We start from the raw sequence: 14,747 nt of genomic DNA, 5'->3' as shown, positions 1-14,747 counted from the left end.
CCTCTAATTAAAGGCAGAGCTGAGTAATTAAAAGCAGAAGGAGCATTGAGAAATCAGAACTAGCCTCTGGAGATGCCTGTATCTCTTCTGACTGATGAGGGAGGCATGGGCAAGGTACAGTCTGCTTCTGTGTTTTTTGTCTGAGGTAACTGCTCCAGGTTACGTAGGACAAACACAGCCCCAGCTCTTCACACTCTGCTAGCAAGCGCTGATCCTGCTGACCTGTAAGAGGTAGGTTTGGGAGCCAGTGTGCGTCAGTGATCAGAGAGGGTGATAACCCTACTTACCACTTCTCCGGGATGCCCAGCAATGCCAGGAAGGCCTGGTTTTCCATCTGTGCCTGGCATCCCCTGCCACAAAGAACACACAGTTATTCTCACTAAACATTCAGTTTTACACAAGCAGGAGGCTTCCACTGGGGAGGGTCACAATATGGCTCTGAACGGGCTGGTGGGCAGGTTTGGGGGAGACACATTATCTCATTATTCATCTGCTCTCTCCACTCCTCCTGCTCTTTCCCCCTCTCCAGAGCAGGCTTATGGCTTTTTTTCCTCTGCAGCTTCAATAGTTTTTCACTGCTTCCAACCCTGCTTAGCAAAAGGATGAATTTTGTTGCTTTCCCTCAAAATACATTTGATCAGTTATTTCCACCCTTCAGTTAAGTGACTGTCAATCTGGAGAAGAGAAGGGATGTAGACATTGGCATTGGATGTAGACAGGAGCCAGTATGTGGGGCAAACCCACCCCCTGCTGTATTTGGATATGACTGCTGGAGTCTGACAGCTACTCTGCTCTATGGGAAAAACAGAAGCACTAAGGATAGTGCAGTTTGCCCTGAGAAAAATGGATAAAAGAAGGTTCTAAATTCTTAAAGACCAGATAAACAGTGAGCTACACTTTTTGCATCTGTTCTTCTCTGCATCATATGAAAGAGCAAAGGAAATGACACAGAGCAGCCTAATGATTCATCCAAAGGAACAAATATTCTTGTTAGCTTGTTTTTCTGGTGGGGTTTTTGAGTGTTTGTTTTGTATGTGGTTTTGAGGGGTTTTTTTAGTTTTTGGTTTTTTTTTTTGCTTTGAGGGTTTTTTTTAATATGCTGGAGATTTTTTTTTTTTGTTTAATTTTGTTTTTGGAAAATACTGTTTTGTTTCCAACTTTTTGCTCTGTTTGAAGAAAATGTTTTTTGGATTTTAACAGTAGATAGTACCACCATAAGAGATTTAATGTTCCTGCTTCATTAAGAAAGGACATTTCTGCTATTTCTGTTTTTGCCAGTGATCAGTGAAGCACGTGGGTCAGGAATAAAGTATGATTTCAGAAGTACTCTGTTTTTCATTTTATAAACAATTTTACAGGATAAAGGGTGTCTGACTGGTAATGGAATTTAGGCATCAAAGCAGCTACTGGGATTTTGGTATCTGCATGAGCAGTAACAATGGTACTTGGGACATAAATTTCTCAAGTGCTTATGGAAAATTATAAGTATCTATCTGCAGCAAACGTAAATGGGCAGAGGAAATAACCTTGGAACAACAGCTATTCTGCAACAGAATGTTGTAATTTCAGGCACGTTGATACTTGCAGGATAGCTTCCTACCATTAAAAATGCTGAAAATTTTCTCCCATTCATTTTCCTAATGAAATTTAAATGGGAAGAAAAGATTCAGGATAGGTAAGATGTTTTAATGCAACTGATGTATCCAGAGACATCCTTATTTCTAATTCCCATCATATTTTAAGAATGTAGCTTATTGCTCAGGTACAAGAGAACAAATATCTTTTTTAGTTTGAGGGTTAAAGGGATAAATTGCTTATTTTCAAAATAATCCTGTAGTCACTCCACTTAAAATATACACATATTTCAAATGCACTCTCACATAAAACAATAATAATTAGTAGAACAAGGACCTCAGAAGAAAGGACATGTAGGAATAATAAATAAAATATTCCATAGTCTCAAACTGGTTAATAAGACTTAAACTACTGTCCTGTGTGTCAATGCATCAGCTTTAATTATCATGCTGACAAATATCTATGTGAAATGACAACACTCATAATATGCACAGCAGATGGAATTTATGGCAAGAAGAGTCCTGCTACATTGTTGGTATTTTTAAAAAATAAACAAGCAGATGCTGCTAGAAGACTGTGATAATACTCTTGTAAACACTTATCAAGCATAACTGCATTTATCTTGTTTCCTAGAGTAAATTTTGATTTCAAGGCTGTCCCAAATGCAGGAGAAGGCTATTTTATTTTATTTTATTTTATTTTATTTTATTTTATTTTATTTTATTTTATTTTATTTTATTTTATTTTATTTTATTTTATTTTATTTTATTTTCATTTTAAAATTTTTTCTATGAGTCACATCAGCGCTCTCTGCTGGCTTATGGCTGCAAAAGACACTCAGGTCACCCAGGGACCAGCAAGGAGCAGCACAGTCCCAAACAGGAGTTTTGGGAAGGGCTCCAAGAGGAGTTCAAAGCAGAACAGGCAGGGATTAAGACAGACATGAGTCTCCGACTGTAGCACAGACCTGTGGGATGCTCTGGGGTGGGGTGAGAGCTACACACCACCATATGAAGGAACAGAGGCACATGGAAGTGAATTTTCTAAGCTTTGCTGATTTTTATCTTCCTTCTGGTGAAAATGTGCAGGGCTTCGCAAGACGCCTTTAAAGACAAGCACCTTTGAGATGCAATTTTAGACACAATTTTAACCACATTTTAGACAGAAGTCGTAAGCACTAGGTTATACAGGCTCCTGATACTCACAACTCACCAGAGAAAGGGGTTTGTGAAGCCACCCTGGGCTTTAATATGCTGACAGAGCAAGAAATGTTCATTAAGTGCATTCACTAAGGGCATGAAGAGATGAAAAGAAACAACTGAGGTTTTAGATCAGCTTAAATCAACTCCCCACCTTTGAACCTGGGGGACCTATATTGCCTCTTTCTCCCTGAAACAGAGACACAGGAGGGCTCAAGTATTAAAGTGAGCTGTAATTGCAAGGATTTTAAACATGTATGCTACTTTCCTTAAAAACAAAGGAACCCAATGGAGTAAAACACTCAGAAAAAGTATGGCATACTTTTGGTAAAGTGTTGCTCGGTATACATTTGTGATTTTATTCTGAGATTTTAATCACTCAGTTGCCACCCACATCTGAAGTTTGTGGTCATGACTCATTATTTTTGCTGAGCATCAACCGAGCCATCTTCCTGGAGCCTCATTTTGACATCTGAAATCAGCTCATGGTAACATTCCCCAGTTCTACCACTGCAGCCATGACCTTGCGCCTCAACAAAGGACTCACTGTCTTCCTCCAAACCAGCTAACACAGTCCTCTCACACTGCTGCTCTCTCCACCTCCCCAGGCACTGTGTCAAACCACGAGTGAAATAATGAACATTGCACTGTTCCACCTTTGGGACTGATTCTGCAGGATTTTAGCCCTGAGTAGACACAGTTCCTCAATTTTTTAACAGACAGAGAACATCTACTTCAGTTTATTTCTTTGGAGACAGAGAATATAAACTGGGATAATCAGCCATTGCCTCAAATGTTATGTTTATGCTTACTGCTTTTTGGGAGTTCATATATTCAAGAGTGTATGAAGACTCTAGACTCTTTTTTAACGAAAACCACTTTTCATAATAATAAAAGTGAAAGCAGAATTTGGATTGATCCATGCTTACTTGCTAGGAAAGAGAAAAAATTTGATCATAGCTAGTCTTCTCTGACAGCTGTACTTGTCTGGGGCGTTTGAAGGATGAAAGATACATGAAACAGAACTATCCTTCAATTCCTCGTGATGCATTAGATCTTGGTTTTGGGAAGTGGGTGGTTGTTGTATTTTGCCACTGTTGCCTAGTGAAGTCATTTATAATCATGAAAAGTGGGTGTAAAATGCATCCCCATGAGAATGATAGTGTATTATAACCACTTTATAATAATTCTGCCATAGTATACCTGGTTTTGTAAGATGTCAGGCATGTTCCTTTCAGTTTCTCCTGTATCTTGGGGAAGAATGACTCAGGATTAAACCAAGGTGATGGTGAGGTCTCTTGGCCAAGGTTTATGACTATCTATACCACTCCAGCCCATTTCCTAAATCCTAGGAATCTTGCTACCTCAATTTCTGAAATCTTTGTGAAGCAGAATTTCTTAGATACAAAATTTCTAGCTAAGGGCAGAGAATAACTTCTTAAAAAAAAAAAATCAGTCAGCATGGAGACTTGGCACCTACACATGTGCACAGAGCAGCATCATGTGAGAGCACATCTATTCTTGCGAGTCCTGCAAGCATCATTCACCAAGACGTGCTGTGCAAATTGTGTTTTTTTCACTCATAAGAAATGTGCTCCAGCAGCAGCAGGAGTAGTACACTATGGAGGGACTTTTTTTCAGCCCTAGAAGCTGAGCTTTACAGAGTTTAGACAGAGGGGGCTGGCCAGATCTTTGGTGGCTGTTGTGCTATGAATTAGGTGTGTGCAGCTACTGCTGGCAATGGGCAGTCAGTGATTAGTGCTGGGTGTAAGTTCAGGTGAAAAGTTCACAGTGAGAGGATAGGCACTGCCACTTCTCATCTTCCACTTCCTGCTCTTTCAATGTTACTGTTATTTCCCAGGGCAATGAAGACCTTAAATTTCTTTAACTTCACATTTAAGATGTTGTCATGCTGTACTGTTACCCTGAGTGGTAGTCGAGCTTTACATAGGAATAGGAAAAGCCTTTTCCCGTCTAAACACCCATTCTGCAAATCTGCCCTCTTCTGTGATTTTTCATCTCTCCATTTTTTGCCTCATCGTTTACACAACCAGTAGCAGCATCAAAGTGCAAAAATTCAGGCACATCTAAGCTCAAATAAAACCAAGGCAAAATAGTCATTGCTCCTCCCTTCTTCCCCCCAGCGCCTTCCAGAATGTTTTCCTATCACCTTCTGGGATCAGAAGGCCTCCTCATGCAGATATCTCTTTCAACAGCATACATGTAACCTCTCTGAGACCAGAGTGATATATAAATGAGCAAAAAGAGAAAATGCCAGATGTCCAAAAAAAATTTAACAAAGACGTGATGGAATGTAATAGCCCAATTAGTATCTACTCACTGCTCTTGTTGGATGTGAAATAATTTTAATAATACACAATCTGCATAGACATCCAGTGCAATTGGGAACAAAATTTGTCCCAGCTTAATCCGTATATGAATCTTAAAGGAAAGCTATTATGTTCAGGCAAATTCTGGGAATGTAGAAATAAAAAATAAAAGAAAAAAATATGCTAAAGCAATATAGGTTATCTTTCAAATATTTTTACCTTTGGTCCTAATGGTCCACGCTGTCCAGGTCTTCCTGCAGAACCCTATAAAAATTTACTTGTAAATCCACATGGCACTTAAAAATAAATTTTTTTCAGAAAAAAAATGTAACTCGCTACCGCAACTGTTACAAAAACAATGCTGGAGACCGGTAGTGTTAATGGAGAGCAATAAAATGCACCTTTTCTTACAAATACAACTTCAGTGCTGTCACTGCATACAATACATATTTTTAGAAAATATTAGAAATAAATTCGTCCAAATTTAGCATTTGTTGTGATGTATTGCTTTCAACTGCTTACAGTTTTTTGAATTTGCATTCTTGACTAAAATTAAGATATGCTACCAGTTTAGAGGCAGCACAGTCTTGCTAAGTTTAAAAGCAGTTTCCTAAAAGGTTTGTTTCAAAAATAATTTGGAAATTCAAGTTCCTCTTGTCTCTATATGGTGACATGGGTTGCAAAGAACAATTATGGCTCTTTGATGGTAAAATGGACAACAGTTCATTATTGGACATTGTAGAAATTTGAATGGAAGAGAAAGGAATTTGACAAAGTGATTGAATTGTCTTTATCTGGAACATGAAGGCAAATATAAATGGAATTACTAAATAATGAGAAAACACCAATGAAACTACACTGATCTGTGGAAGAAAAAAATAGAAACCCTGGAAACGAGAACTGAGCTGTCAGAAAAAAATTATATTTCTCCTTTAAAACCCAATTACTATTTTCTGATAAAAGATTAATAGAAATCTCAACAGATATGAAGACAGTGCCAATAAATGTAATTTATCTCTCAGCTGTTTTGAGTTGCTACCCCCTTTGAAGCAGATTCTCAGTTTTCACTTCAGCACCACTGGGTACTCTGGAGTTGTGATAAGGTGTAAATGGCTGATAGTCCAGTACCAGTAAGTATGTAAAAGCATTTTCATAATTTCAGCAAAATTCTTATTTTTCTTATCTCCTTTTTCTCATCTCTCTTCTGTACTGACTCAAACTTTGCAGAGTAATTAACCAGCAATATGAAAATTTTGTTCAACTGCAACAAGACATTTTTTGAATATTTATAGCTGAGTGACTTGGAAACAATGCCTGTTATAAAACCAATGTGAAAGTAAGGCTGTGACTAAGGCAGGTCAGAATGTGGAACTTTGGCCCTGCTTGTGGATACCTTCTTGTTTCAGCGAACAGATTCAATACTTATTTTTGTAACTGTATTTTTGTACTATTTTTAGTATCTAGGAAAAGACATAAGAGGGGGCAAAGTTCTCTAAGCTATCAGCTACAGTTTCAGTGACTCACAATTACTAGTAATTTAAACCAACACAGTAAAGTGCTGCTCAAAGTCACTCCTGCCTTCAGTGTTCAGTCAGTGTCTGATGATTCACAGAATCACAGGCATAGGATTGTACAGGCCTGTGGAGGCCATCTAATTCAATCACCCCCTGGAAGCAGAACTGTCACCAGCTTCAGATCAGGTCAGCCATGTTTCTGTCCAGCAAAGCCTTGATAACTCCAAGACCAGACCTTCTGCAACCTCTCTGGGCAACTGCTCCAACCTTCTAGTGAACAGTCGTCTCCTAAGGCTTAGCCTGAACATCCCAACCTGCCAATTGTGACCACTGTCCCTTGCTGAACCATCTGGCACTCCAAGGAACAGTTCAGCTCCATCATACTTGCAGCTGCCCCTCAGAGACTCATTAAGTAGCTACTGGATCGTGCCTTTGTCTCCTCTTGTTGCCAGACTAAACCACTGGAACTCCTGCTATTGTTAAGAATGACAATAAATCCAAATGATCTGGTTGATACCAATAGATTATATTCCCATATTCCCTACTTGATGATTGAAGTGGTCCACACTAGCAAAAAGTCTCCTGAGACACAATTAAGGAGAAAAAAGCATTGCTTTTTTCTGTGACATTGCTTCCACACTACTGGGAAAAATTTTTTAGTTTTAAAGTGGCATGTTGTATTACGCACATTTGTTTGTCAAACGATAACATTTCAGTTTAATCTTCATATGTGTGAGTCACTTTCATATAAGAGAAAGGAATCTATTACGGTGAAGGGAGAAACATAGAGCTAGATAACATAAAACCCTTATTTCACCCTTTGATATATCAAAAATATACCAGAGCAGAATAAAAAAAAACATTAGCTAATGAGGTGTCAGAGAAATTCAGACTCTTTGGAGGACACAGTTATTTTAATGACATTTTAGGGCAAGTGAATCCATTTGAATGTAGTGACTCTCTCCATTTGAATATAGCTGACTCCAAAGAGCAGAATGGAGGAAACTTTTGTTTGGAAAAAAGCCCAAAACAAACCAAACAACTCAGCAACAATTTATATTCCCCTCCCTTAAAACATCCACTCACCTTTGGTTCCCTTGGTCTGGGAATTCTTGATTCACTTAAGAGGTCGATGCTACCTGATCCTTCCATATCCTAATGGAAGAGACAAAATGCTACAGAATTTAAGAATTTATCTTATGGGGTTTTTTTCTGGTTGTGTTGTTTAGTTTTTTTCCAACTGCTCTGTTTTCTGAAGTTCTGTAAAAAATTGGAAACATACTGAACACAAATATTTTAATCTTTTCTCATTAATTTTTTTTTTTTCAGAGAAAAATGGATAATGTTCTGGAGATAGGCTTTGCTCAAATGTGATAAAAACATGCTGGTCATCCTTACAGAAACTCTGGTCTTTACTGTCTTGCCAACTTGACACCATTGCTCCAGCACTTCAGGCAGAAGAGCATCAAGCAGAAGTGAGACAGTTTGTACTGTGTTTAAGCACACTTTTAAGCAGTATTTTTCTGTGTAGCATTTACCTGCCACCCAGCTACTGAAGCACTAATGACTAGTAAGGGTTACCAAAACTGATTTATGTCAGGGAGAACTTGCAGTTTAAAGGCAGCAATCACTTTTTATCAATAGAGGTTCTTCCCAATTCTCACAGTCAAATATTGAACTCCTGCCTAAAATACCGCTTTCTGAAATGGAGCAGAAAAAAATTCCACCATCAAATTGTAGAATTAATTATGTTGAAGGGTCTCTCAGAGGCTGCCTGGGCCAACTTCCCGTCAAAAGCAATGTCAACACTGAATTCCAATCAAGTTCTTTAGGACATTGGAAACTCGGGCCTTGGAACCTTCCAGAGATTAAGGTTAAGTGTTCTGACTGAGCAAGCTCAGTTCCCTGAGGCTTTCATTACAGGTCATCTGCTCTAGCCCACCGTCTGTTTCCATTGCCCTCTGATAACTTCAGAAATAAGTCTCTGTGTAGTGGGAGTCCTTGAGAGGAAACTACCTATTATTTCCCATGGAGATTTTTAGTAGTTTTCAAGGGAACGACACAGAAAGCCTCCCTCCAGCTTTCATTGTTCTATGACATTACGGATACATGGATACGGATTACGGCAGAAGCAGGAGCTACCAGTTCCAAAGCAGTAAAGAAATAAAATTGCAGCCGCCACAATTACTTGCTTCAGGCCCAGCACGTCTCATGTTCCTATCCCCTGGTTTGTGCCTAGTCCAAACTTGTCAGACTGTTCTTCAAAACATCTGCATGAGCCATGCCAGCAGGGAACTGTTCACTTGGTTTTAACTGCAATTTTAGTTGCAGCTGTGCTGGCTTAATTGTTTCTTTTTTCTGAAAGAGAAAATCTTAATCTTAGTTTTATTTCCCCACTCACAGCCATACAGCCTTCACATGCAACATCAGCATCGTGTGTTGAACCCCGCTTTCGTTTAGATGATTAAAAGGGCAGAAAATATGCTACTTTCGGGTGCAACTGTGTGGGGGAGGGGCCAAAGATTATGAAGTTGGGACTCCCTGGGACAAAGTCATCAATCAGATGTAAAAACATAACTTTTGTTCCAGAAAATTCCGTTTCCCACTTTTCCATTGGAGCTCTCCCTAGAGACCACCCTCTCCCCGTTCCCCTATGGGCGTACCACAGTCACCCCACAAAAAGACCATCCCTGTAACCCTTCTTAGTGGTCAAATGGCACCCCCAAGCCCGCCTACTCCGTTCCCCTTTTTAAACCCAGTCCCCGCCCGGGCTCGGGGCTTGGCACCCCGGCTCCGGTGCCATTCAACCGAGCTCCATCCCGTTTTTCTCTCATGTCGGCACCCTCATGTTATAGGTAAAAGTTAAGTTAAAATAGGATATAGTTCAATTATATTGTATTAATTATGTTATATTATTTGTATTATGTTAAAGGGGGGGGCTTATAAGAATGTGCTAGAAGGGTCCAGGGTTTGGTGAAACGGGTCTGATGAGGCAAGGCAAGGTCCAAGAGAGATTGGATGAAACATCTGACCAATCATTCGAAGCCCTGCAGAAACGATTGGTCCAGAATGAACGGCGGTAAAGACCAATGAGAAGCCTGGAAATGGACCAATCATCATGAGGATCCAAAATGCACCAATCCTGGACTCCAGGGGGACTATAAATGTGGGGAGTTCGTTTGGGTTGGGGTTGTTCTTCTTTTGGGGTACTTGTTGTTTGGGAGAACCCAGTGCACTTGGTGTGAGCGCACTGTTTTCGTTTTTGGCTTGCTGTGTGGGTGCCTGGGCTTATCCTGGACACTCCGTTCCTTGTAGCTATTTTAATAAACGAGAACCTCTTTCTCTGGAGAAAGTTTGGCTTCGTTCATATCCATAACACTCGGACTTCCCGAAAATAAAGCCTGTTGGAATTTTACCGGAGCCCTTCGAGACCTCTCTGGTCGGCCGTGTTGTCTTGCCCAGCCGGGGCTGCGCGTGGGCATGACGGCAGCTGGATCCCGCCGCGGCGGCGCACGCTGAGGAGCGGCCTGCACGCAGCCGCCCAGAGCTGGGGCTCCCGGCAGCTGGCCGGACCCCAAAACCCGCGCAAGTTTTCTCTGAAATTTTAGTATATTAAATTGGCTTGTGGAAGAATTGGTGGAATAATGAGTGTGAGTGCATGCGAAGGGTAGGAATGTGCCAGGAATGTCTGCAGATGGGGAAGGAAGAGGAGCGAAGGAGAACCTCCGCCTCCTAGTGACGTAAGCCCTTGTATCAGCTTACTATGTTTAGAGGATCCACTCCTGGCCCACTTAGATTTCTGCCAGTTAGTGACTTGAAATGGCCCAGCTTAGCCCAGCTGTGGTGCACTCAGAGATGGCGTAAGGGGGAGATCACCTTCAGCTACTACTGAATGACAGTTTAACACCAAAGGTATGGAAAACATAATCTGACCTGACTCCATTGAAAAAGAGAGATCTTGTTCTTCTGACCTTTTCGGCCAACTCTACAAGAGCAAGAGAAGCAGCAGGAATGCACGACTGGAATCAGGTCCTTCCTTTTGGAGGACCAAGGTGAGAGACCTTTTGTGCAGCTTCACCTGAGATTGATTTAATGTCATTCAGACTTTCATTCTGCTCCTCCGTCAGCTATCAGTGTATCAAACACCAGCAGAAAATCTACTCTTATTCTCTTTGGCCTGTTTAAGCAAACTCTCACTGTGAAGGGTAAACCATACTGTGTTTCTGGGCCCTTTCCCTTGACTGCATTGTGCCAGTCTGTTTTTCCCTTTAAGAGAGTGCTTGATGCCTGCTTTATATAACACATTGTCTCTTTTGACATCTGCGTGTATTTAATGGGTTTACCAGGTACCTTCTACTGCTCAAACTGTTCTTTTGGCAAGTATAAGTGCCAGCAAACACCATGCCATTTGGTTTTTGCACATAGCTGATCACAGATGCTAACAAGTGCTAACAGGAGTATTTTGCAGCAACAGCCTTATTGCAATAAACAGACTGCCAACCAAAAGGTAGTGTCACCCTAACAAACTGGCAGACCATGGTGCTGCCTCAACAGATGGCAGGGGTAGGCATCCAAAAGATCAGCTACAGCTAGCAAGTCGGTTTAAAGCAATATTCCTCTCAGGGAAATGACAATCATACCAGTTTTGTTTGTACTACATATAATTCAAGATGAAGCCAGTCAAGATACTGTTACTGCAGTTAGGGCTCAAATCCTTCTGCATTTGCCTCCATAAAAGTGGGGACTCCCAGTTTTCACCCTTTCCTGCTCATCTGCTAAGTTTTCTTCTCTGAGACTTAGGTATTAAAAGTGGCAGAGCTTGATCCTTAGCACATAATTGCAGAACCCTTTGGTAACATAATAAGGGCACATTGCCTTTCAGTCAAATAGTGCATATAGTGAAAAGTGGAGAATGGGTCCTCAGAGGCCACAGAAGATGACTGTAAGTCAGAGAAGCTATCATTCTGGGCTAAAACTCAGACCAGGCTGGGGATGAAGATCTGACTAGCCAGTGGTCCTTAACTCATTCTGAGACACCTAGATATTTATTCAGGGGAGACTGTGTACCAGTGTAGTGTGCCTAAGACAAGGCAAAGGACTGTTTGCTTAGACTTCAAGCTGCTTTTTGCTAACAATTTCAGTGCTGGCAATTAAGAACTTATGAACTGATGGAGAGATTTTTCTCCATTGAAATTCACTGACATCAGTGAGATTATTAACCAGTAGTGTATATAGTACAATATTCTTTAGTCAGATATCAGAAAGCAAATTAGGTCTCTAAACAAGCACTAGTGGTCACATCTGTGGCACCTCACAGTGTCTGTAAAGAAAAGAAAAATACAGAAGAGTTGGAGTAGATACTAAGAGAAATGTGTAGGAAAACTGGTATCTTTTGAACACCACCACTTCACTGCTGCCACTCTACAGAGGGCCAGTAATTTTGGTCAAACATGCTTCTCTGATGAGGCTACCCTGAGTTACTGTGCCAATTCGATTATATCACGTGACATAAAAAACTCTAGAAAGACTTTGCTGAGCCACACAGGTAAATTAGAATTGAAATATGCATGGAAAATAAAGAAGAAAAAAGTGAAGACACAAATATGAATATTGATAATGACAGTTTCTTGGTCTCTCTTCACAAAAATGTTAATGCAGCAGCTCTAATTCTTGAACCTGAGTGTTCTTCCCTTGCCTTTCTTTACTGCAAGGCACTTTCTGCTCCAACAACATTATCCAAATGAGCAGTTCTCAAATGATATGTAAAGCTCATCTTGAGCTGGCCTGATCTCATATTTTTAAGTGATGAAGGTATTATTCTCAGAAGTAGAAAAAGTAACATCTGCAATTTTATATTTTAAATAGAATATTTTTGTCCTAAGTAGAACAGACCATGAGGTCAGAAATAAGCAACATGTGTCTTTGTATTTACGCTCCTTGGCAAATTTCAATCTAGAACAAATGACTTTGTCATCAATGCAGACTTAAATACCTGTGAAATATACAGGTACACTGTCTTTCTTCTGGAGGAAATATATCCATACTTACAACAAGCTTCAGAATAGCAAAATACCTCAAATCCCAAGCTGTAACTTGGTCCTGGTGGTCCAGGAGGTCCAGGGGGTCCAGGAGGCCCAGGCGATCCAGGTGGTCCAGGTTTTCCAGGAGACCCAATAGGGCCAGCCTCTCCTTTGGGGCCTATTGATCCAGTGACTCCAGTATCACCCTAAAATAAAAATTCAGATTATTGATATACTGAATATGTCTAAGCAAAGGCAAATAAGTAGTTTCACAGGATCACAGAATGGTTTGGGTTGGAAAGCTCATCAAGTTTCAATCCTTCTGCCATGGGCAGGGACACCTTCCACTAGGCCAGGTAGCTCAAAACCGCATCCAATCTGGCCTTGAACATCCCCAGGAAGAGGTCATCCATCGATCATGGTCATGGTTCTCCCCTGGACTTGTTCTAACAGCCTTTCTTCTGCTGGAGGTCCCAGAGGTGGGCACAGTGCTCCAGGTGGGTTCTCATGAGGGCAGAGTAGAGAGGGAGTATTCCCTCTCTCAACCTGCTGATCATGTGTATTGGTTCTGGTTGAGCTGGAGTTTGTTTTCCCCCAGCAGCCCTCACAATGCTGTGCTTTGCATTGGTAGCTGGAAAAGTGTTGATTATATACCAGTGTTTTGTCTGTTGCTGAGGAGCACTGGCACGCCATCAGCACTGTCTCCTTAACAATTCTCTCATCCCCTCCTCCCATCAAGTGGGCTGGGAGTGAGCAGTATCCTGGAAGGGGACACAACTAAGCAAAAAATAGCTGACCCAAATTAACCAAAGGGTTACTCTGTACCATATGATGTCAGTTTAGATATAAAAGCTATGGGGGAGAGGAGGAATGGGCAGCATTTGTTGTTTTATAGCATTTGCCTTCCAGAGCAACTGCTTCCCGGGAAGTGGCTGAATATTACTCACTGATGGGAAGTAGAGATTAAACTTTTTTTCTCTTTGCTTATACACATGGAAATTTTCACTTTCTTTTTGTTTTAGTAAACACCACTTTATCTCAACCTACAAGTTGCTTTCTGTTTTATTCTCTCTCCCTAGTCCCATTTGGAAGGGGCAGATAGAGCTGTGTCCAGCCAAGGTTACCTGACTACAGGACACTTCATAGGGAAGCATGCTGGCCAACTGAGAAACTTAGGTTACACAGTAAGTCTCCAAGATTTCTCAGCCCTTTTCAGTAATGTGCTGTATCACAGTGATACTGTCATTCTATAAAGACACTTTTTTGTTACCTTTGGACCAGCAGAACCAGGTAGACCTTGATCACCCTGTAAAAGAAAATAAATTGTGCATAGTTAGAATAAGACCATTATGCAACAAAAGCATATTTATGGTATTTTTTCCTTAATACAAATGCCCACAGACTTCTGTGTTGTTTAATTTGATGTCCTTTACACGGAGCCCTTTATCTGAAACCTCAGACCTCTCAGTTAAAAAGGAAACAATCTGTAATTCAGGTGTTACAATAACACATTGATAATTGGTCTGGTATGCTGACTGGACTCGATCTTGTATTTCAATTATTGCTGCAGATTTTAAGGGTTTGGAGCACAGAGAATTAAACATTGCAGGTCACATCCACCTGCTTCTGAGCACAAATGCCAAAATTCTTATGGGCTATAACAGAAATGGAAACTGGTCCTGCTGAAGTTGTACAGGTTGCCCTTCTAAACACAGGATGTGATGATTAGGAATATTTTAAAATTCCTCTGTTGCAATCAAGATTTCATCAATATTTGCTTTTATACACATTACTTGCCTACTGTTTTTCTTCCATTTCTATTACATGGAATAGACAGAAAGACAATGCATGCTAATAATTATTTTCAAAATTGCTCTGGATCTAGAGAATAATTTTTTATGTTGACAAGCTCCTGTCCTTACTCACTCAGCAGAAATATTTCTTGAGTAAAGTCTGAAAAAAAATGAGTAAGCACCAGCAGTACTTTTTTGTCTAAAAACAATGGCTAAACTCCATGTTGAATGTCACTCAATGAACAAACTGTATTTACTTTCAGTACATCCTGTTGTTTGTTTCTTTCTTGTTATCTTCTCTGGATTAATTTCAAAT

The 14,747-nt window shown here is 40.5% G+C and overlaps 1 protein-coding gene across 2 annotated transcripts in view; it reads right to left on the bottom strand.

The window, feature by feature from the left end:
- Positions 1–14,747, bottom strand: part of COL15A1 (collagen type XV alpha 1 chain) — a 119,026-nt gene that overhangs the window by 39,070 nt on the left and 65,209 nt on the right. For both annotated transcript variants that reach the window (XM_059476710.1, XM_059476719.1), the window contains 5 exons: positions 13,909–13,944; positions 12,692–12,844; positions 7,705–7,773; positions 5,324–5,368; positions 288–350 (listed from right to left, as the gene is read on the bottom strand). In XM_059476710.1, coding sequence (XP_059332693.1) covers positions 288–350; positions 5,324–5,368; positions 7,705–7,773; positions 12,692–12,844; positions 13,909–13,944 — 366 coding nt within the window. The remainder of the gene's footprint in view (positions 1–287; positions 351–5,323; positions 5,369–7,704; positions 7,774–12,691; positions 12,845–13,908; positions 13,945–14,747) is intronic.

This window comes from Ammospiza nelsoni, chromosome 1 (genome assembly GCF_027579445.1).
Source record: "Ammospiza nelsoni isolate bAmmNel1 chromosome 1, bAmmNel1.pri, whole genome shotgun sequence".
Taxonomy (NCBI): domain Eukaryota; kingdom Metazoa; phylum Chordata; class Aves; order Passeriformes; family Passerellidae; genus Ammospiza; species Ammospiza nelsoni.
The sequence above is the reverse complement of the archived record's forward strand: the minus strand, read 5'-3'. Positions and strand labels throughout refer to the sequence as shown.